General features: G+C 39.4%; 1 protein-coding gene across 3 annotated transcripts in view; it reads right to left on the bottom strand.

Moving 5' to 3' along the window:
• The window catches only part of WDR93 (WD repeat domain 93), a 1423954-nt gene that overhangs the window by 373700 nt on the left and 1024918 nt on the right, over positions 1–25336 (bottom strand). For all 3 annotated transcript variants that reach the window (XM_044078311.1, XM_044078310.1, XM_044078312.1), the window contains one exon: positions 13953–14013. In XM_044078311.1, the coding sequence (XP_043934246.1) occupies positions 13953–14013 (61 nt within the window). The remainder of the gene's footprint in view (positions 1–13952; positions 14014–25336) is intronic.

Here is a 25336-nt window from a genome sequence, read left to right as displayed (position 1 = left end):
ACACACACTTTGATTTGTTCACAAAGGGTTTTCATTTTGTTCCTTCTAAATGTATTGATACTGCAAAAACCATTTTAGAGTTTAAATTGTTTACAAGGCAGCTAAACTTGGATATTTTTTCAAGGGCAAAAATTTTTCAAGGGATCTAGTTAGTAGATCAAGTACTTTTAACCCACCCCCACATCCTGTTATAAACATTTTCGAAGATTTGGTGGAAGCTGAAATAAGAAATCTACCTAAAAAGAGCATTACATCACATAACTTATCCCAGAACTGTTTTGCTCTTATTAAACAGCTTAGGGATGAGGACAAAGGGGTGGGGTTGTTTTAATGTATAAGAATAAATTACAGTACTCTTTCATTAAATGAGTTGAATATTGCATATGCTAGGATTAAACACATCTTATATGACATGTTATTACAGGGTGTTATAAACTTTATAATTTTTTAATAGTTAATAAACCCCTTACACCAGTAATTTTTGGGATCCCCAAAGTGCATAAAGGGTTAGAACCATTAAAATTTAGACCCATTGTTGCAGGTAGCATCACAGAACCCTTAGGTAAGTTTGTTGATTCAACACTTAAAAAGACCATAGCATCAATGGAACACATTTGTAAAGACTCTTGGGAATTCCTGAAAAATATTAAGGAAGAATACTTTTCTAAAGTAGACTTTCTAGTCACAATTGATGTAGTAGAACTATTTATATTGGCACAATGGTTTAATGAAATTTTAACCAAATTCTCGAATTTTAACAACAATATTATTAATTTATTATCAGATTTTATGGACATTATTTTAAGCAACAATTTTATTTATTTTAATGGGGAGTTTTTAAACAAAACAAAAAACATTGTTCTTTGCCATTGGGAAAACGAGTTTGTATTTACATCACAATGGAAGAATAATATTCTTTATGGGAAGGTAGTAGGTCGAACCTGGAAGCTTTTTTGGTTTATATAAATGAGACAACAAACTTTCTGAAATTCACATCTAACGTTAGTAAGAATCAGATGAACTACTTGGATGTGTTATTATTTAAAAATACAGAATCACAAATATTTGAGTCCTCAATTTTTAGAAAACCAACCTTTTCCAATACATATCTTCATTTTAGTAGTGCCCACCCTTTCTCTCAAAAGAAAGGTATTTTGAAAGGTCAATTCATCAGGGCTTCTAGAATGTGTAATACTGATAAGAAGTTTTCTGATGAAGCTCAAATATTGACAAAGTTATTTTTAGAGAGAGGTTACCCTTTAACATTAATAGAAAAAATGCATCAAGAAGTATTACAAAAAAGGATTGATATATACAGTCCATTGTTAGGCACAGGTACAGAATCAGTTCCCATATTAAACTCGATACCTGATGTTGAAAACAACACCCCCACTTCCCAGACTGTTTTTAGTTGTACTTTTAACAACGATACTAGTAAAATTAAGAACTTAGTTAGCAAATATTGGCCTATTTTAACTACAAATGAAGATACAAAGAAATGGATACCGGAAAGGCCAATATTTGTAAATGCAAGAAATATTAACTTGAAAAATATGTTTGAGAGACAACCATCACCACAACTTGTAAACAAACGTGGTATATCTGGTACTTACAAGTGTAATTGTTGTAAACAATGTCCTTCCATTATGGAAACAAATGTGTATTATATTAAGTCTAGGAAATTCACTTTAAGACCAACAGGTTATTGCAACTGTGGCTCGAAGGGCATCATTTATTTAGGGGTTTGCCAAGAATGTGAGAGTTTTTATGTAGGCAAATCAGAAAAAGGATTTACGAACATCTCTATGATATCCGAAAAAAGAAAGAAACAAACGCATTTTTTAAACATCTCAGTAGTTGCCCTAAGATGACACTAAAATTTCTAGTCATTGAGCAGGTTCCTCCCAACCCTAGAGGGGGGGATTGGGAAACCTCTATAGAATTTAAAGAGTTAAATTGGCAGCTAAGATTGAAATGAAGCCATTAGTATCACTAGTCTCCTTAAACTAAGAAGGGCAAAGTTATAATTTCAATTATAATGAATCTCCAAGAACCTTAGTACTTGCACATTAACTGGATACTGATACAAACAATATCTTAATTGTTAAAACAACTTGCAACTACTATGTTATGTTGTTTATATGATGAGGAATATTTTTGGTCACTTTCTTGGTGATATCACTTAATCACAGTGAAGTAGTGTACTTCCAGTTTTGGTGGCTAACTGGCTGAGTCACCTTACTGTGCAAGATTATTTTTAAATGATATCCTTTTAAAAGTTGGACATTGTATGCTTTTATTATTCACAGTAATAAGTATTTTTATATTTCAACATATTTTCATCTTAATAAGATTTTTAATTGATAAACAATATTTATTCAACTAATGTCCATAAAATTATAATAATACTTTTAATTTAATTATACTTAATTGCATATTTTTCTATTTACTTAATAATTTAATAATTTATAATATATATAAAATATATATGTATCAAATTACCTTAAAAAATGTATATTTAAGTAATAAAAATTAATTTATATACATTTTTTTATATAGTGGTTAATTATCATTGCGAATCCCTTTGTAGTCCTACAAGTAACATTGGTTTATTACTTTTATGAAGTGAATCTTAATGAAATGCAAAAAATATTTTATATAACAAGCATTCAACATTGCCTTTTATGCTTTGATATTCCACTATTTATATATTTATTATTCAAAGGTAATTGCATATATATATATATATATCATTTATTATTTTTTATTTTTAATAGATTATTATTTTACAATATTTATTTCATGATATTTATTTCATAATATCTATTTATTTAATTGACATCTATTTTAACATTTAGATTAACAATATTAAGAATTAATTTTGTAAGCACACAAATTCATTAAAGGTAGGGTTATGTACTGTTATTAATTATTCCGTGGTCCTGTAAAAGCATTAGAACACACTTTGGTTAAGAAATTAGCAATAAAGGCAACATACAAAGTATTTTTAACTAGAATAACCAAGAGTAGTAGAGTAGAAAGTATTGTATATAGTTCTCTTAGCATTTTGTTACTTTTTAGCATTAGTTGTTTTCACAAAGTAAATTATTGAGAAATTGCAATCATCAAAAGAACCTATTCAGGTATTCAATTCAATTCTAGGAGTTTTTAAATGCAGATTTTATTTGTTATGCTGTTTAGATTTTGGTACATAATACCAATAATTGTGATTTGAATTGTTATAATCTAAATTTGGCGTTATTTTAATTGTATAATTGATTTTGATGCCTGCATATAATCTTCACAGCTTTTTGTGTTTCAACTGATTATTGGACTTCAGTGCTTGTGCGTCACTTGATACTGGATGACTAGGTCCCAGACCTGAAGAGGTAGTCTGCAAAGAAGATAGGACCCCTTGCTTGCTGATATAGCACATCACTGTGGTACTGTCTACAAAAAAATATTGAGGGGCCCACGATAAAAAGGGAATGAAAATCTTGCACAGCCAGGAACAGTGCCCTCATCTCTTTTATGTTCATATGGTCTTACCTCTGATGAGGAGGCCAGAGACCCAAGACTTTTAGGTGGCCACAAGGGGTACCCTAACCCCTGTCTAAGGCATCTGTGAAAAATTCCTGAGTGGGAAATGGAGCTTGAAAAGGAAGTCCTGAATTAAGAGAAAGTTGATGAATCCACCACTAAAGCTCGAGCTTGAAACAAGGAAGAAATGGAACAGGGAACTCCATGGGGTGGCAGTGTTGAAGCCACACTGATTTAGGTACTACTGAAGATCCTTGTAACATCCCTCCTCTAGGCCAGTAATCAAAGAGACTCAATCCTCACCACTGACACTGGTGAGAGACATTCACTAAGAACAAAAATAGATACACACAGTATTTCCAGATGCAGCTTTTTGCACCAAGCACAATTTCCCTTAAGAGCACACAGGGAACACATTCCCGTCCTGGGGCTAGGTTTCCCTATCTCTCTCCAGACCCCAAATAATACTTCCCACTGACACAGCTACAGAGGTAAGCCCTTAGCCGGGTGTTCCAAGCCAAGTCCTCCACCACCCTCTCTGTGAAATCAGTGCTTTCCGTGTCCCTGTTCAGAGTAGCTGACACACTCACTCTCTTTGAGTTTTGGTACACACACACACAGGAAAGGCTGGCACAACTTTACTAGCTCTACCACCTGTGAGACACTGGCACAGCTTTACTAGCTCTACCACCTTTGCCCAGGCTACAGGGTAGATGCACTGCCACCAGACTACACACAAAGCCAGATACTCTAAGGCTCTTCCCAGGGTACCCAATTATACTGAGTGAAATTAATACTAACAGCAATGGTAATGTTGATCAAACAGCAAGGCTTTCAGGAATGGCCACAGCTTCACCAAATAAATATAATTATTCTCAAAGGTTAAAATATTCTCTAAAACACCAGCCACAATGAAAAATTTAAGCATATTTAATAATAAATAATAAATGAACATGAAAATACTAAATATCTATTTACAATAAGCACCAGAATTTCAATTACAGCAAATATTAAAAATAACACAGATGGAAAGGTTCACCCAGATACAGAAAAACAACACTTAACTAATCTCACTATATTTTCCTGACTGATCTAAAGAATTACTGTCCCCTAGTTCACTTAGTAGAGCAAGGCACAATGACATGGCTGAGTGGTCCTTCTTTGTCAGGTTTCATAACCAGACTGCTGAGAGCTGAGTGACATCTCTCACTAATATCTAAATATTTCAGTACTGGCTACAGAATGACATCACATCTGGTCATCTGAATCTGGTTCCCACACTACCCCCTTTACTAGAAACTTGAGCCAGCATCTTGCATATATGTGCCACAATCCACACATATAGAGCTTTGCTAAGATGTATTACAGCATCTGGAAGCTGTAAAACAATTTTAACACTTCTAGTCTTCCTACAGATCTACTAAGTCAGGCTTCTCACACACATTTCGTCTCTGGCTGCAGTTAGAATTGTAAGATACAACCTTTATGGCCTAAACCAGGTAATTTAATTTCAGACTATTTTTTCAAAGTTAGCTGGACTGAGATTAATCTCTTCTCTTCCAGTATCCTCTGTTACAATACATTCATTTCAACATATGCAATACAGTCTGACATACACGTGTATTTCTTTTCTGTCCAGCAGGACCCACTGTTGATACATTTTTTAACAAAAGCAGCTTTACAAATATGTTTTTCAACACAAGCATCTGTACAAAACAGTTTGATATACAAATAACATATAATTCTTTACAAACCTCCAGCTAGCTAGCTGGCATTACCTCACATCATCACAATCCTTATATGGAGCCTGGCAAGGGGGTGCAAGGGAATGGTGGTAGCCATAAATCCAAGGACCCTGAAAAATTTCCTGGCTGTGACAGAGGACAGAAGAAAAAAGAATGGAAAAAGGCTATCAGAGGCACAGCCTTGGGGGTAGGAAGAGATGCCATCATGGGAACTGCCTGAAGCCTGCACCTGAGGAAAACAAAATCCTGAGAAGGTGTCAGAACTGATTTCTAGAGGTTTATCGTAAACCACAGACTGTGTAAAAGACAAGTGGTAAATTGAAGATCATATAGCAGACTGCTGGGAGAAGGAGCTTGAATAAGCAGATTGTCTAAGATAGGGAAAATATGTATACATTGAAGCCTGCAAAGAGCAATGACAGGAGCGAGACATTTGGTGAATACCCTTGGGGCAGTAGAGATTCCAAGGGGCAAAGCAGAGAACTGAAAATGCAAGAAACAGACAGAGAAACATAACAATTTATGAATAGAGAATGAATATGATTGTGAAGGCATGCATCCCGGAGATCTAGAGATGCCAGAAAGGCCTGAGGAAGCAAAAGAGGAAACAAAGTCTGAAGGGATAACATTCTAAAAGAAGGGATCTCGAGAAAGGTGTTGAGCAGTGAATGATCCAGAATTGGTTCTCATGTTAGCCCCCTTTAGGGGGACCAAAACACTCTAGAGAAAACCCCCTTTGCCACCTGGGTGGGAGGAACAGGCTGAATGGTGCCCTGATCCAAAAGCGTTTGCAGAACCTCTGAAAATGAGGACGCTATTTTTGAGGTGGATGAGGAATGCATGAAAGGGGGGAAGGGACTTCCAAAGCATGAAATATCCCTGACGAATGACTGACAGAAAACAAGAATCTGGGGTGGTCTGATACCAATTTGTAAGAGACAGGAAGAGGTGGAGAGACAAGGAGACCTGGCTGAGAGGAGGAGAAATCCAAATATCAAACAGAACCAGACATGTCCTGAAAAGAAAGGAGTCTGAGCAGACTTAGCAGGAGGAACATGCCCAGAACCCTTCTTAACCTTATGAGGGGGCTGAGTTTGCCTATGAACAAATGCAGACTAGGAAGAATATTTCCTCTAAAACTTGGGAATAGGGGAAATAAAAATAAGTTTCAGCTCTTGCAAGGCCTTGCCCTTATCTTGAAGGGACTTAAATAAGTCAGCAGCAGCAGCAGTCCCAAAAAATACTTTTGTTATCTAGTGGAGCATCCAAAAGTTTTGCCTTGATTTCATCAGGTAAAGCCAGAAGATGCAGCCAAGAATGACACCTCATGACTGAACCAAAGGCAGCAGCCCTGGAAGAGGTATCAGCTGGATCATAAATGCATTTAATTGAATGCCAGGCAACCTGAGAAGTAGAACCTAACAGAGAAAGGGCAGAAGCCTTCCCCTCAGAGTTAGGTATGTCAGAAACCACCTTTGACACCTGGAAGAGGAGGGCCAAAATATACCTAATCATATGGGTCTGGTAGTTAATGGCCCTAAAGGATAAGGTGCTAGCAGTGTAAACCTTCTGTTCCAGCCTTTACATGGTCCTACTATCTTTATCAGAAGGAAGCAGTTTGGTAGAGGGCAACTTGGAGGGTTTGTCAGAAGAAACTGAAAGCACTGAAGGGTTAGCAGAAAGGCATCTATAAAAGAATTTGCAATCCTCAGGCACCTTATAGAACCTCTCAGGTCTCTTCGGTACAGGAGGATGACAATCAGGGGCTATAGAAGCTGCAAAAAAGGTATCCAAAAGAGCAGCCAAGACAACAGAAACAGCAGATAGCTTGGGAGATGCCATCCATAGAGACAATCCCACTTAAAACAGTCCATCATGTGGGCAATAGTATCCCCAAAGGACAACTCTTCCAAATGGGAGTCTGGACTTAAGGAATCTTCCTTCTCCTCCTCTGTAGCATAGTGCAAGGGGAAGGAACTTGGGAAGAATAAGGCAGGGATTCTTTCCCCAGAGTCCAAATCCTGATCTGAGGCATACAATTCCCTAGGCCTCGTAACAGGAGTGGAAGACCAGGGGAGAGGAAGAACAAAGACCTCCTGAGAAGGCTTTAAGGCCATCAAAGCATTAAATAAACCCTGAGTGAAATACTGCCGTTCATGCTGGGTATCCTTAACAACAGGGGAAATATGCTTTGTCTTCAGTTACTATTTTTGTGGGACATCCACCCAAAAAGTCCTTGGAAGGTCAGAACCCTGATGTGACTCTATAATGGTGCTAGGAATTTCCTCCCTTACTACGGTCTGAGGAATCCTCCTCAGTCCCTCAGATATTTACAGCTGAAGTTCCCCATCAATGTCAGGTACAGATGTTTGAAAAACCTCTGAGGATAGGCCAATATTCGGATACATGCCAGCCTCAGATGTGGTTGTGGCAGAGGAATCTGAAGCAAACACTGGATTGTCTTCAGGGCTTTCACCAGACTCTGGAGAGACATCTGGGGGAGACTGGACAGCAGCCAGATTAGGCCTGACATTTTTGGCCTTCTTGGCAGATGGCTGGCTTTCAGGACAGGAAGATTCCAGCCCTGCACTCTGTGCCAGCAGCTTAAGTTCTCAAGATAAATTGATAAAGAGGAGATGCAACTACATAGGGTCTCAGGCACCAATGCATGACAGACAGAACACTGCATATGATCACTGGAAGCACCCAAGCAAAAACGACATTGGGCATGATGGTCTTTATGGGGAATCTGCTTCCCACACTGACATATTTCCTTTCTGGATGACATGAACACAATTGTTGTTGTTTGTCTTTTCTGCTTTTCCCGGTTAGGGGTCGCCACAGCGGAACTCCAGTCCACTAACGATTGGCAGTAGATTTTTATGGTGCCGAGTTGTCAGCCCGACGCCCAACCTTCAGATAAGGCACGCCCATTCACACATGTCTTTCGGAGGCCACTTGACTGCGGGGAGGACATGCAGAGTCCAGACAGAAGGCACTCCAGATGAGAATCGAACAGGAGAACCTCTTGCTGTGAGGCAACAATGCTACCGCTTTACCACATGAACACAATACCAAACAATAATAAAAAGTAACAGAAAAAAACACAACAGGGCACTTACATAAAACCATGGCTTGGTAACCAGCACAGCAGAAGGGTGTTCAGACTGATAGAAGATAATGGCATTCAGACTGGCAGCAAAGAAGCTCTGAGTGTTTGTGTCCATATGTCATCTTTATGCTCTATGTCTTGTGAGGGGAGCATATGTGTGATGTACAGTACCTATAAGAGCTGAAGGCTTTGGTATACTGGCTGGACACTGGACTTTCCTTGGGAGGACATCCCTTAGGTGAAAAATACTGCAACATTGATATGGAAGTACATATGCACAATTCCAGTCTGTCCACTGTTGAAGAAAGTAATTTCAGTTAACAGTTTTCATTCTTTTTGCATTTGCTGAAACTATCTTTGTCAATGTGGCATGCTCCCATCTAAAACAGTGGGAAAATCTCTGTCTTTTAACTCATTACAACCGGGTGACGCCTGTAAGTGCTTTTGCAGTTATATCCTACTGACACCTCTAGGCATCAAATATTGCTTGTTCATATTTGCAGTACTAATTTTAACATCATGCTACATACAAAAAATGAAAATGTTTCATCTTAAAGCTTATACAATAGCAAACACAACCATGTTAATATTTGATCACTGTCTAGTACACATAAAGAAATATTATTTGCTGTTCAGATATTTATTTATATTGTCATAAATTTCATGCTTTTCTAAATATTTCAACAACTGAGTAGCAAAGGCAGAACTGCTTAGTGTCATATAAAAGCTCTCAACTGGATCAACAAAATGTTACTAAAAGTATGTGAATAACTTGAGTGGTTGCTGAAGTATTGTAAGTTGTTTACAACATATTACAAATTTAATAGTAAGTATGTCTACCATGACTTATAATATCCAGTTTAAAACCCACAACCTAAAGAATACTACCACTATAAAAATAGCTTGTGCTGAAGAGTTTGCCATTTACACTTCTTTATTTGCACCTATGGTTCCAGATATATGAATATGCTAGCTACAGAGGACATGATTATCTCCCAGTCTTTAGTGGTTTCTCAAACAGCAATGCCAACAGGATTGAGAAAAGACTATGACAGGTTCAAGGTATCTGATGTGGCTAGAGCGGAATCACTCATCCTTGGCTAAGGCAATGCAGATGCCAGCTTGACTACCTAAGACAGCTATAATTTTTTTTTCTTACAGACAGGGAAGAGAAGAACCCAAAGCCTGCTACATGTTCTAAGAAAATTGCCTTAATTCATCTATGAACCAATTTTGAGTTTTGAGGTAAACTTTTAAATGACAAATCCTAAAACCTCAAGTTAAAGTCTTTGTTTAAAATTTTCAACAAAAGAACAAGAATTTTAAACAAAAAATTATTTTAAATCAGATTTTACCCAAACAGGTAAACCTAACTAAAGTTGACATTGTAAGGTCAACTTTTTACTGTCAGCCACTAAAACCACAATTCCTAGTTTAAATAAATACATTTCTAAAATGGCAAGAATGTTCTAAAGGTTTAGCTCCCTAACCACTAACATTATACAGTGCCCCTCAAGCTATTCAGCAGTTAGGGTGAATGGAGGTGCCCAAAAGCTTTGGTTATTGCCCAGTTGTCATATCCTTTGTAGGATATAACCCATTCAGCTTAGGCTACTACAAAAGTGATCTAATGATGAACATCAAAAAAATCTAGAAATTAGATGAAAAGTTGAAATCTCTTGAGGAATCTCACACTATGGCAGAATTAAGGAGAAGAGGCTAGATGGGTGGATGAATAATTAAATGTATGTTAAAGTGCTCTTGTGTAGGATGAAATTGTACAGAAAATAGGCAAGGGTCAAAGCTATGAAAGATGCATCAGAGTGAGAGAGAGAAAGAGAGGGGGAGAGAACTGGGAGTTGAGGTTTTTTAACGGAAAAGTAACATCCACAACTTTTTTTTTTTTAGTTCTATGCAAATTTTGATAAGATGGTTAAATCTGGGTGCTTCTTTAGTGACCATGGGAACTGTCTAACCTACGAAGCTCTGGTAGAGAATTAAAAGTGGACAGTGGTGATGTATGTGGTGATTGCATTTTGGTACATGAAAGGAGGTTGTAAGGCTAGTGGGCCACATTGTTTCCTGGAAGAGTTTTATAAAGTATAGGGGATAGATATTTCCTTGTATAATGCCAAGGCCAAGTTGATTGCAATGGTCATTGTGGAATGGTGGGAGGAAAAGCTATCAAAAGTGATGTATGAAGCTAAAGTAGGTTTAAGAAAGGGAAGTACTCCACAGATCACTGGAGGCTTTAATTACATTTTGTAAAGTGTGTGTGGGGGGGGCATGAAATGGCTCTGAATGATATGCATTCACATTTTGATCCATTTTGAAGGAAATTTATTTTTGAAGCATTGTGGCAGGTTAAAGGGTACATCAACTATGGGGGGGGGGGTTAAGGCTTCATATAGTAGACATTGCATCAAAATTTCAATCAAAAGAAATGGATCAAAGAGAAATGAGTTGGTCAGAGGTACCAATGCAATTTTCTTCATTATAGTAATGTAAAAATTGGCTTAGAAAATCTGAAAATATTTGCAGGTGTACTAAGGCATGAGTGAAGAGAACTGGTTGGATTACAACAGAGTAATGAGTAAACTTGATAAGCAAGATGGGGTGGGGAGAAAGGGTAGGGGGTAATGGTGGACAAAGTTGGTAACAGTCATGAAGGTAAGGACTAGGTTCATATAAACAGATTTGAGGGAGTGTGAAAGAGGAATGGTGATAGAAATTCCAGTGATAGTTAGGTCAAAGTAAATCCTAAACCAAACCTTATCACCCACAAAGAATGAGAGAGATATGGTCTGGGAGGAGAATTGTACAGTGACAGAGAAATTGAAGGGGTGGGTTCAATGTATGCTATGCAGTTAATGTTATTACATCATTGATATACCACATCTAAAAAGGTGATCGAAGAAGGCTGTTGGGAAAAGGAAGATCTCCGGACATGTTGGGAGGAAGGTGGTGCAATCTTTACATGAATTGTTTTTTGTAACAAAGTGAGTGTTGTGGATGCAGACAGTAAATCTGTGGTTCAAAGTACATAAAATGAGATTGTAGAATTGTGGTTGCCTTGTTTATTTGTAGATGAAAGGGGTTTACAATACAGAAGATGTCAGATAAGACTGAGAAATAGTTTAATGCAGAATATGCAAAAGTGATTGCAAAGGTACATAAAGTAGAAATGGAATCAGTTTAGAAAAAAATAGTGGGATGGTTTAGTAAACATACAGTGGAATGACAGATAGGAGAGGGGGTTAAAAAGATACCTAAAGGAAGTGTATAAAGGGGCAGGCAAAAGTCTGCAGGGACAGGAGAGGGAGATGTATGGGTGAGTGTTGGGAGAGAGAGACTCTGTAGAGGTTAGGACATAAGGACTGATGGAGGGAGGTTATCTGAATGAATGTTAAGTGACTGAGTTCCTGGAGTATAGGGAACAAAAAGGGAAGTTAAGGATGTGGCTTTTATGCTATAGAAGGGGTGGTTTGTTAACCACACCTTTACGTACTTAGAACTGGCAAAGTACCTCTGTGCCATGAGTTAAGCCTAGGGTATGCACTAATGGGCAGAAGGTGTACTACAGAGTCCAGAGGATGCTGCTAATCAAGGCTGAGTGAAAACAGTATACTTGCTTCTTTTATGTTTTTAATTACTATTTTACCCTTACTCATGAAGTACTGTGTGGGTGCAGTTTAAAATAAGTTTGCAGGTGAATATTAGGCTAACTGCTCTGGAGAGATATTTTAAGCCTAACCAATAACCTTAAATAAGAATTAAACCCTTTATCTTGTCTTATAAGATGAAGATTTTAACATTATGCCAACCCCCCATTTATGTATTTGTTTTATATTTGTTTAGTTTCATTATATAAATTTTATTTTATTTATTTATTTTACATTTGTTGACCGGGCTAGTCCAACTGGATATATGTCCATTTTCAGTAGAGGCCCAGGGAGAAAAGCTCCACTACAGATAATAGTAACATCAGGTACAGTACATTTTTAAGACTAGAATGCAAGATTTTTACATAGCAGCTTAGTAATCACAAAATTGACATTTATTTACACGGCAATAGTGACAAGTATTTATAAGGTAGAGACAAGTTCATACAGTAGAGAGCTAATCAAGTTCAAGCTCTGTAGTAGTTTCTAAGAAAGGCTAAGTTAGTACCAACTTTAGTTAGCTTACAGCTCATACTCTCCACGGTTAATAAAAAGGTGGACAAAGCACAGCAGTAGTAAGATAAATACATTAAATATGGTAGGAAGGAGATTATTAGCCGGGGTTGGTGCATGGGCATAGCCAGAGAGTTTTAAGGTATTCTTTAAGTTGCTTTTTGAAAAGTAATGTAGAGGAAAGAGATGAGAGTTCCCTGGGAAGCAGGTTCCAGGTTTTCCCCACTGTGTTGGGGAACAGTGAGTCCCCAGCCTTGTTGTTCGATGTACAGATACTAATAATTTATTTGCTGAGCATAGGGTTGTGAGATTTTAGTAGGGGGTAATAAGGCTAGTGAGTATTGAAGTATTACTAGGATGATAAAGGGTCTTGTGTGTGATAATAAGTTGGTGAAATAGAAGATGATTATGGAGTTCTAGCCATCCAAGTTGTTTTAGATTGTGACAATGGTGGGTTCTAAATGGGAAGCTAGTGGCAAATCTGGCAATGTTATTATAGGAGGCAGCCAGTTTGCTGAGGTTGTATTTAGATAGACTGGTATAAATGGGTGAGGCATAGAAGAGGGTAGAGATAAGATGGGTGTGGGCAATAGTGGTTCTAGCTGTTGGAGTAAAGAAGGGTTTAATCCCATAAAGGGAGCCTAGCTTTCTATTAACTGATTATATTGTAGTATTGATATGTGTGTCAAAGTTAAGGTTGTGGTCTATTGTTACTCCTAAGAGTTTGGTGGTTGGGTTGGGAGATATCACAGTGCCATTATTAGATATCACTGTGAAGTCGATTTGTAAAGACTTTATTGTAGGATTGAAGAACAATAACTTGTTTTTTTTTTGGAGGGGGGGGTTCAGGCGAAGGCAGTGCTGTAGGAACCAATTTTCAACTATGTTAAATACATTTTGGGTGAGGGACTGGAGTTCAGATAAGGAAGTAGTGGAGCATATTAATGTTGAATCATCTGCATATTGTATGCAGGTACTTTTTGTGTGGAAATGCAAGTGACAAAATATAAAAATCAAATTAAAAATATATAACAGAAAAAAAGTCCAGTTTTGATTAATGTACAGCATAACGAATTATGTCTTGTTTTTGCTCTGGACAAGATATGGAAATCTTACACATTTTCAAAATGGTATATGAACAATTATTAACTTTCTTCCTTAAAGCTAGAGGGACACTAAGAAGGGCATATCAAATTGATCTGTAAAGAATATAACAAAACAGCTGCAAAAATAAAATGTTATAATTACAGAATACTTACTGGATATAACTTGGAGCACTAACACTGCCTGACAAAATGGATCAAGCTCAATCAACAAAAGGACCTTTGTTACTTTCTTAAATGAAGTAAAAGAAAATAAGTAATCAAATTAACAACTTACTAGACCAGGTAGAAATGGTACAGGTGTTGCAATGCAGATCATGCTCTCCGCCGGTTTAGATCTATTAAAAATAAACATAAGATTTAAAATGGACACTTAAATGCATTTACCTTGGTGAAAGTTTATCAGGATCTTAGATATTCACATAACTGTATATTCTGTATGTTTTAACCTCTAACTGTGTGTGCACTAAATAGTGGGGAAAAAAGTGAACATAAGATGAGACAGAGCATGCTGTTTTATTTAAAGTGGCTATGACTACATTATTCAGAATGAATGTGATGCCTAAATGGCATGCTATTTGCCCTTCATTTCTTTTTTAATTTTCAAATTCATACAACTATACAACTGATGGCACAAAAGGAAAACAAAAATTAAGGACCCAAATAACTGTATAAAAACAAGAAAAAAAACACACACACATGCAAACCAGGAACATTGAGTCAAACTTTACAATTATGAATGCTTTTACTTGATTTAATGAATTTTCTTCAGGTACGTTACAGCATAACACTTTTTTTCACATTTAAAAATAAATAAAAAGTAACTTAAAACTTTAAAGAAAAAATAACTTTAAAAGGAGGTATATTTAGAAATGGCACTCCAAGTAAGTCCCTAAAAATAAAAAAAAATTTGCCTGAATCTCCTTGTGTTCTGACTGTGCTTCTCAAACATTTTGGAAATATAGAGTACATTTTAGAGCATTTATTATAACTGTAATTGCCTTAATATTGCTACAACTCAAGTGATCTAGGTTGCACTGCATCTGAAGTGTTTGTGTGGTTTAGCTGCTTTTCTGTATATATAGACTTCTCTGTATATGTAGACTAGCTACTTATTCGGCTGTGTTACTGCCTCTTAAATCGTTTTTCAGTTGTGCACTTGCCTTGCTTCATTAACAAAGTTTTAAATTGCTAATTTTGTAGAGTTTTAATCGCATTTACTGTTTAGGACTACACACTCAAGCCTGTTTCAACAAAAAAAAATGCAGTCTTGTTTGCTCGTTTCCCACCTTTTCTAGCCAGTCCATATCCCAGGCTTTGCTTGTCTTGGGACTTTACTTTCTATGCTCAGAGCTATCCAGACCTTGCTATGGTAGAGGGAAGTCCTACTGCTTACTAGTGGGACTGGTGAGCATGGTACTGCCTATCTAATGCTAGAGGAGTGGTTTCCAGCTCTGAAATTGTAATTTTATTAGCCTTTTTGGACTGATTTCTATCCCTTTTAACTTTCTGGCTTAAAAATGCGTGTGTCTGCACATTTTTCACATTGTGCAGCACTATGAGGCTACAGTCAAACTATTCCAGGTGCCAGAAAGTCTGCTCTTCAAATTTTCCCTTAGAACTAGCTGGTTTCTCAGTAGTAGCACTAATATCTGAACCCCTGTGACTAGCACTTGCTCTACAACCTGCTGGAAAGCACTAGGAAGCCTGAAACTGATTCAAGCACTCAGCTTTCCTTGTCAATAAGGAGAAATTAATCATAGGCACTAAACAGCCTATAATTACAAAGTACCTTGCAAAGGTAAGGGAAAACAGCTCTTAAACTTTACAAGAAAGTACTAGGAAGCCTGAAACTGATTCAAGCACTCAGCTCTCCTTGTCAATAAGGAGAAATTAATCATAGGCACTAAAGAGCCTATAATTGCAAAGTACCTTGCAAAGGTAAGGGAAAACAGCTCTTAAACTTTACAAAAAAGCACCTAAACAGGCATGTCCAAGGGTCAGCTTCCGGTGATTTCTCCTGTCCACCTGGTGAATCTGGGCATACTGGGGCAGTGCGGCAACTGCCTCATGTACACAGACAATCCTCTCCTCCTACCACCCAACACTACAACCTGCGAGAGATGCACTTACATAGCCAAACTGGAAGCAAAGCTCTCTCCGGCCAAGATTGTGCTAGACAGTCAAGAGGAGAAGGTTAACACCTGCATTACACCTCAAGCAACTCATAGACCTTCAAAACCCACACCATCAACACCCACACATAGCAACACTAAACCCACATATGTGGAGGCCCTTAACATTAACCTGCCCAAGCAACAAGGACCTTCGAAGTGGAAATGCAAACAAACACCAGTCACAACCAAAGTGACACATAGCTCACAAAACCAGTGTGCCACCCAACAACAGCCCCTAAGGCAAGACAATGTACCCAACACTTTAGTCATAGGTGACTCTATAGTCAGGCACACTGATGTCCCATTCACCAGGCTGAACAAGGCGAAAATTACAGTCAGTTGCCTGTCGGGTGCCAGGATCTGACACATAATGCATGCACTCAAGTCACTCCACAACAAGTACAAATACGACTCTGTCATTGTCCATTGCTGGAGTGAATGACTTGAGACGTACCTCCCTGGACTACATGAAAAGAGACATGGAAGAGCTCTTGGATCATGTGACTCAGGCAGGTATGACCCTAGCCCTGAGTAGCATCCTGCCTTCATCCAGAATGATACCACAGTATAAGGACAAAATAATTGACTTCAACAATTGGCTAAGCTTCTGGTGTCATTCAAAGGGGATCCAGTATTTGTCTGCCTGGGAAGACATGATCGACAAACCACAATGCTTTGCCAGAGATGGTCTGCACCTGTCACCCCTGGGGTTCAGATTACTGGCTAAAGCTCTTGCCACCCCTATAGTGCCTTTTTTAGGCAAGGTTCAAAGGATAAAACCACCACCGTAACAGATCCAAGCATGAAAAATCTGAAGGTAATGCTAGAAGTTTAAACCTCAAAATGCACTCTCTCGAGGCACTCCTAAAAATGGAGAACATCGATATCTGTGCAGTAACTGAGACCTGGTTCAAGGCTCCAGAGAGCACCCCTGCAATGCCAGGCTACAATTCTTACCACACTTTTCGGCCACAAAACCAAGACCGAAACACTAAAGGTGGAGGAGTGTCCATATTCACCAAGGATATTCACACCTCCAGGCTAGTTGCCCAACACAATGCATCTGAAATTCTCCAGGTGCAACTAACACTAGCTAAGACTGCAATCCAAATTGTAGCTTGCTACAGATCCCCCACCATGCCCCAAGATTCTCACTACACCTTTCAAAAAACATACTGGAAAATATTAAGATACAACCAAACACCCTAACACTGGGTGATTTAAACTACCCTGCCATTCACTGGGAAAACTACTCAGGTACCAAGTCCTTTTCCCAACGGTTCTTGGAATTCATAAATTCCAACGCCCTGGTTCAACTAATCCATTGTCCCACCAGGGACTTCAATATCCTAGACCTGGTCATTACCAACATGAGAGATAGATGCTCCACACCAGTGGTCACCCCCTCATTGGTCAAGTCTGACCATAAGCAAATCACCTTTGACATCCACATTCCACCCCCACCCCCCAGTAAGGAAACCTCCTTAAAAAACTTCTCCAAAGCCAACTTCATGCTACTGAAGTCAGAAGTGACAAACTTCACAACACCCACGCAGATGTATCTGGAAGTTCGACAGAAGAATCCTACACTAAGGCATTGTACGAGCACATCCACTCGTGCATGAATCGTGCCATCCCAAATAGAACCAAGATGCTCTTCTCCAAAAAAAAGGAAGCCAATTTGGCGGTCCCCTGCTATAAACAAACTATACAACAGAAGGAAAAATCTGTTGCAGAAAAGAGGAAAAGTCCAGGATGCAAAAAACTCCCTCACCAGCCTCAGTAAGAAGCTGAGATCCCTTATAAAATCCTCAAAAGCTAGTTACGAAAATAAAATTGCCAAAGATTCCAAAGACAACCACAAGGCATTCTACAGTTATGTCAAGAATCTAAATGGCAATGCTCAGATCTGTTCTGAGCTACAACAGAATGGCATTAAATATACTGATCCCAAGGATATTGCCAATATCCTGGCAGATCGCTTTACTGCCAACTTCACCCCCCTCTCACCCCTAAAGGGCCCATCTCAATACCAAAAGATTGCCAAATTCTGATAATCACGGCCACACAGGTAAAAACCACACTCTCCAAAGCTAAGAATACAGCATCCATGGGACCAGATGACATCCCAGACTGTGTACTACATGAACTACAAAATGAACTGGCACCTCACCTAAATGTCATGTTTAATCATAGCCTCACCTCAGGCTTCGTGCCCACTGAGTGGTGCACAGCTACAGTTATCCCGCTCCACAAGGGAGGATCCCCACTGGATCCCGGGAACTACTGTCCCATCAGTCTAACAAGCCTGATCTGCAAGGGCAGGGAACGCATTATCATGGAACTTATAAACAAACAGATTGGCAACCTTCAAACACTGGACCCCACCCAGTTTGGGTTTGTGACGGGCCAATCTTGTCTCCTGAATCTGATTGACTTCTTCGAATCAGTCTCCAGAGCTGTGGACGAGGGTAAGGCGGTCCACACAGCCTATCTGGACCTCACCAAGGCCTTCGATACCATCCACCACTCTGGAATCATAGATAAACTTACTAAGCATAAATCCCTATGTCACTCGATGGGTTGCCAACTGGCTTATTGACAGAACCCAGACTGTAAAAGTAGCTGACTCCAAATCCAGCTCCAGGCAAGTGACAAGTGGAGTACCTCTGGGTTCAGTCCTGGGACCACTCTTGTTTGACATCTACTTCTCTGAAGTACAAGCCAACACTAAGGGACTCTGGCTAACAAAGTTTGCAGATGGCTGCAAAATGGGAGCCATTACTGAATCCCCAAATGATGTGGATATTCTACAAAAGGGCCTTACAGAAACAGATGTCTGGTGCCAGAGCCATGAGCTCAAGCTTAATGCCAAGAAATGTATAGTTATCCCCTTTGGAAAAAACATGTACCCATGAATTACCACATAGGTGGCAGGACACTAAACATCGAAAGTGTGATGAGAGACTTAGGGACATAGGTGGACAGTGCCACAACAGTCAGGAAATCCTTCTACGTGGCACACCTCATCACTAAGTGCTTTTCATCCAGAAAAAAGGAGGTCATTGTCCCACTGTACTCATCCCTCATTAGACCCATTATAGAGTATAATGCCCCATTTGGTATGTACCTCACAAGACATCTGCAACAGCTGGAAAGGCCACAGAAATACCTCACTAAAAGAATCACAGGCCTAAAGCAGATGCCATTTGCTGACCGCCTAAAAAAACTCCAGCTATACTCTGTGGCATATCGTCTACCCAGAGGCGATCTCTGCTTAACATACAAAGCCATGTCAAACACTGAGCTGTTGGACATGCTCCACTTAAAGAAATCCTAATCCCTCAGAGCCACACGCTCCAGGGATCTAAACCTTGTCATCACAATGAACAAAACATGCTGGAGGGATAGGTTCCTGATCCAGAGACTCCCCATACTCTGTAATAGACTGCCCATACATGTCAAGCAGAGCGCCTCCTTGGCCCTCTTCAAAAGGAACCTTAATGATTAGATGGGAGATAGGAAATTCACCCCGGGGATCATGTCAGTCGTCCTGCTAGACAGGGGTCCAGAGAAGTAAATATTGTGGGAAGAAATATCCAGGGAATTGTTATGGCTAGGCTTGCATAGGCCCTAGCATATTAGCATAGCATAGTACCAACCTATGAACCTATGAAAATAATAAAACTAGATACTTATAGGCAAAACAAAGCACAGCGAGTATATAAAACCAAATCGTACTTAATTCAGGTAAGCACTTTCACCACATCAACGTGGCTTCTTCAGACCTTACTAACACACACCAATAAAACATACACTTATAAAACACTTCAAATTTGAAGCATCCAGTCATATGCATTGTACCCCCATGCATCTATGACATCATTCTTCATGTTCCTTTAAAGACATATTACACTTTGTTAAACGTATTAATAAATATGCAGTCCCTAATATAGTTAATGCAAACTCCGTTATCAGCCCTAAGTTTTAAAATCCATCTTAACTCGGCCTCTTCGGTTTTATTTTCAATATTCCCCCTTCTGGCCATTTCATGTATAACTTCAATTACTCTAAAATTTAAAATCATGTTCAAGTCTAGTATTCAAAACATACTTAGCTATAGCATTATTCCTATTACCATTCTTAACACTATATAAGTGCTCTCTCACATGTTCTTTGAGAGCACGCTCTGTCTTCCCTATATAAAACTTTAAGCAACATATACATCTCGCCATATAAACTATGTGTTTAGTACTACAACTGGCCCTCACATTAAACTTATACAACTTTCCAGTGTCCGGATGTAAAAAATCCAAAAATTCTGGGTCTGTATATTCACAGTATCTACATTTACAACATGGATGTGTCCCTTCACGTATCTTACTCAAATCCCTACCCCTATCAGGATAACAGAGTAGTTTTTTCATAGATTGGCAATTCTTGTAACAGTAACTTGGGTTAGTACCCACTAGTTTAGTAATCTTCTCATCTGTTAGAAGAATGGGCCAATTCCTCTCAACAACCTGCTTAATACTGTTAACATTACTAGTATAACACATAGTATACTTAACTTGCCCACATCCTTCTTTCTTAAACTTAGTCACACCTGTCTCCTCTGTATATGTTTGCCTAAAATATGGTCTCGCCCTTCCTTCTCTCATATCCTTCACTTCATTCAATATCTGCCTAGTCCCTGAAAATGTTATGCATAATATACAGCTGCATAAGTAAACGTACTAAAACAGCCGATATTCATATAGATCACAGCTGCAGTAGCCTACTCTATATGAGTTATATCATGCACATTACATAATGGCTGACCAACTTACAAAACTTTAAGGTACCTTCCACACAGCCAAACTTCTGATTACACAAGCAGACAAAAATCACTGGTCTGGGCAGCTAGATGCCTGGTAATTTTATTTTCCTTGTGTCCAGAGGAAGGAAGAAAGTACTGTTGTGCAAGTAAACTGACCATTACAACAGATGTTACAATGATCACTGCTACAGTAGCCTTAGCTATTTGGGTTATATCCTGCCAAGGATATAACACCTATCCAGCATTCAAGGCTTCAGAGCACCTTCCACTTGCCCAAACTGTCAGGCAGCTTAAGCAGAGCAGACTAAAAGACAAGTTTGGGTGCTAAGCCCTTCATAGCTTTACTGAAACTTTACTGACGTCTTTTGAGGATCGACAGCTGGCTTTGTTCATAGGTTCATAGGAGATTACTAGGCTAACGGCTCAAGAGCCTTTGCAAGCCTAGCCACTATAACCCAATTTTACCCAGTGTATAGCCCCTAGGGGCTGGAGGATGGCATGGCTTTGTGCCTATGCCATCAGTACTTTACAGAATTTACAGATTGTCCCTGTCCATAAGGGAAACAGGCACCACCCCAGGTGTGACTTTATGATTTCTCATTCACTGATCCAGACTGGTCTTGAGGAGGGCCAGGGAAGAACTCTGTTTAATGTGAACAGGAAGCCTATTCTAAAGGAGGGGCAATCTCTGAGACACGTCTGTCTTTCCAGCATGTACTGTTTGATTCGCTGACCAAATTTAGATCCCTAGAATGGGTGACCCTCGTACTGTTTGTCTTGTGGATATGCATCAGGTCCATCAAGGCTGGATTTATAACTCCCTTGTAGGTCAGGCTTAAGTCACTCCTTAACAGTCGATAAGAGACAGAGTAAAGAGAAAAGACTTTCAATCTGTCTGCACAGGACATGTTATTAACAACCTGTACTTTCTTAGTGAGGAAACTCTGAGGTCACTCCAGCTGTTGTAAGTACCTAGTCAAGTACATTCTAACTGGTACACTGTACTCGATTATCGGTCTAATGAGGACTGCATATGGTGGGACTATATTCTCCTTGTATCTGGATGTCATACTTACACTTAGAGGTTGTGCCCCATAAAATGACTTCCTCACCACTGTGGACACGTGAGGGTCAAAGTTCAGGCTACTAACACCAGTTATCAGAGACTCCACATTCTGTCTCTCCATAGTCATCTTAGGATTAGTGCTTCTGTTTTCTCCTGGTGAGAGAAGGAGTGCAGTGACATTATTTCCTGGAGACTGCTGATCACCAGAAAGCCTAATACTGTTTTAGAAGTGACAGCTTGGAATCTGTGCTTATTCTGATCCTTGTGAGAGTAGGAGAAGAGTGCATTGATTCCTGACTCTTTCTGGTTGGAGAGTGAGTGTCTGTGCTTAATGTGCCTGATTGTTCTGGTTGCTATTCGAGACATCTACCAGAAAATGGCTACAAGCCTACAGACCCTTGCATCATCTGGGACAAGACTGTGGATCACCAAACAGGCTGTGGCCTGCTTCTCTTCTTGGGATTGGTGCTAACATTTTGCTTCTGGTGAGAGAAGAAGCAAAGGATTATTGTATCCCAACAGAGTGAAGCTGTGGTGGGACCAGCATTAGTAGTAGCCATTCATGCGACTCCCCTCTTTTCATCAGTCTTGACAAGCTAATGCTTTGTTTTCAGTAAGTACTGCTTGATTTGTTTCTAACTTCAGAATATCTGCCTAAATACTTCATCCTTAAATTTTCAGGGTCTACATATTAGTTTCCCCTCATGTGTTTTGCAGTGCTCTGTACAGACTCAGACACCTTGAGTGACATTTTTCTTGTAAAAGCACAATTGAAATTTCTCAAGTATCTAGTTGCACACAGGACAACTAGTTTGCAGTGACAAGCACTGTCAACATAGTTGCAAACCGGATATTTCTGACAGTGATTGATATTCTCACTCCAACTGTCTAGTTAATATATGTTGCCATGGATATGAACTTTCCTACTGTCTCTGTTACTGGCTTGGTGGGTATGGGCATCCTGAGGTAATGTCGAAATTGCCTCATGTTTACTGACAACCAGTTAATTCTCAAAAACTGATATGGTATGTGAGAAATGTATTTACACAATGTCACTGGAGGCAAAGCTCTAACATGAAAGTGCTCCTAATGTCAATAAGGTTGTTAGGAGTACACATGCTGCATCCATCAAGCATAATTCAAAGCAGACGACACTTACATGTAACCTTCCTAAACCACAAAGACCTCCTAGACAAAGTACACATAAGAAATACCCTCAGCAGCCCCAAACACACTCTTTCAAAACAACACCCACATCAATACAAGAACTACATCTCATGGAGTCTCTACGTCTAAGCCCATAAGGCAAGACACCATACAATGCAACATTCTAGTCATTGGAGACTCCATTGTGAGACACACTGGTGTCCCTCTCACCAGGCTGAGTAAGGAGAAAGTTACAGTCAGTTGCTTATCAGGGGCTAGGATCCGCCACATTACACATGCAAAAAATGCTGAAAAATGACCACAGGTGGCAAGACAAATCCAAGGAACAAGATATAATCCACAGAGACAAGTTTTAATTCATAAAAACAGGTAGTATAAGCGCTTTCGTCTTGCTTCTATGAGCAAGATTCATCAGACAAACAAAACTAATGCAAAATGCAGCTATTTAAAGTGTCACATGCTGAACATCTAGCTTCTAAAAGCAAAAGTTACAAATATTTAAAAACATTTCAATATAAATACAAATACTAAATGAATAAGCATGAATAAATAAGCAAGCATGAATAAAACTGACCAAGAATAAACATGCACACTAAGGATGACCTGATTTTAAAAATATTATAAAAAAAACTTTGTTTTAAAAACTGTGCTAAATAATTACTTGATGTGCAAAATGAGCAATTCATTTAAAAGAACTACCCACTAATAAAATCATGTATCCACTATTACAAAGCCTGTCAGTTAACTAATATAATACAAAAAATACAAAGAGTATAAAAAAATCACAAAAGTAGTTCTACTAAGGTCCAGTGATAGGTTCATAGGTAGGCCATCAGCCCTAGGGCCTATACAAGCCTAGCTATAACAATTCCCTGGATATTTCTTCTCACAATATTTACTTCCCTGGACTCTTGTCTAGCAGGGTGACTGACGTGAACCCTGGGGTGAATTTCCTATCTCCCATCCAATTGTCAAGGTTCCTTTTGAAGAGGGCCAAGGGGGCGCTCTACTTAACATGTATGGGCAGTCTATTCCAGAGTATGGGGAGTCTCTGGGTCAGGAACCTATTCCTCCAGCATGTTTTGTTCATTGTGATGACAAGGTTTAGTTCCCTGGAGCGTACGGCTCTGAGGGATTGGGATTTCTTTAAGGGGAGCATGTCCAACCACTCAGGGTTTGACATGGCCTTGCATGTTAAGAAGAGATCACCTCTGATTGGAAAATATGCCACAGAATATAGCTGGAGCTTTTTTAGACGGTCAGCATAGGGCATCTGCTTTAGGCCTGTGATTCTTTTAGTGAGGTATTTCTGTGGCCTTTCTAGTTGTTGCAGATGTCTTGTGAGGTACATACCAAACAGCGCATTGTACTCTATAATGGGTCTAATGAGGGATGAGTACAGTGGGACAATGACCTCCTTTCTTCTGGATGAAAAGCCCTTAGTGATGATGTGTGCCACAGAGAGATTTCCTGACTGTTGTGACGATGTGGTTATCGAAGGTGAGACCACTCTCCACCTGTGTCCCTAAGTCATCACACTTTTGATGTTTAGTGTACTGCCACCTATGTGGTAAATCATGGGTACATGTTTTTTCCCAAAGGGGATAACTATACATTTATTGGCATTAAACTTGAGCCCATGGCTCTGACACAAAGCATCTGTTTCTGTAAGGCCCTTTTGTAGAATTATCCACATCATGTGGGGATTCAATAATGGCTCCCAGTTTGCAGTCATCTGTGAACTTTGTTAGCCAGAGTTCCTTAGTGTTGGCCTGTACTTCAGAGAAGTAGATGAAAAACAAGAACGGTCCCAGGACTGAACCCAGAGGTACTCCAATTGTTACTTGTCTGGAGCTGGATTTGGAGTCAGCTACGTTTACATTCTGGGTTCTGTCAGTAAGCCAGTTGACAACCCATCGAGTGACGTAGGGATTTATGCCCAGCTTAGTAAGTTCATCTATGATTCCAGAGTGGGGGATGGTGTTGAAGGCCTTGGCGTGGTCCAGATAGGCTGTGTGGACCGCCTTACCCTCGTCCACAGCTCTGGAGACTGATTTGAAGAAGTCAATCAGGTTAAGGAGACAAGATCAACCCTTCACGATCCCAAACTGGGTGAGGTCCAGTGTTTGAAGGTTACCAATGTCTTTGTTTATAAGTTTCATGATAATGCGTTCCATGCCCTTGCAGATCAGGCTCATCAGACTGATGGGACTGGTAGTTCCCGGGATCCAAGATGGAGCCCCCCCCTTGTGGAGTGGGATAACTGTGGATGTGCGCCACTCAGTGGGCATGAAGCCTGAGGTGAGGCTATGATTAAACACGACACTTAGGTGAGGTTGTAGTTCATGTAGCACACAGCCCGGGATGTCATCTGGCCCCAGGGATGCTGTATTCTCAGATTTGGAGAGTGCAGTTTCCACCGGTGTGGCCAT

The sequence above is a fragment of the Protopterus annectens genome, chromosome 7.part0 (assembly GCF_019279795.1).
Source record: "Protopterus annectens isolate FY-2018-M chromosome 7.part0, PAN1.0, whole genome shotgun sequence".
NCBI lineage: Eukaryota > Metazoa > Chordata > Ceratodontiformes > Protopteridae > Protopterus > Protopterus annectens.
Note: the sequence above shows the minus strand (reverse complement) of the source record. Positions and strands in the feature narration are given on the sequence as shown.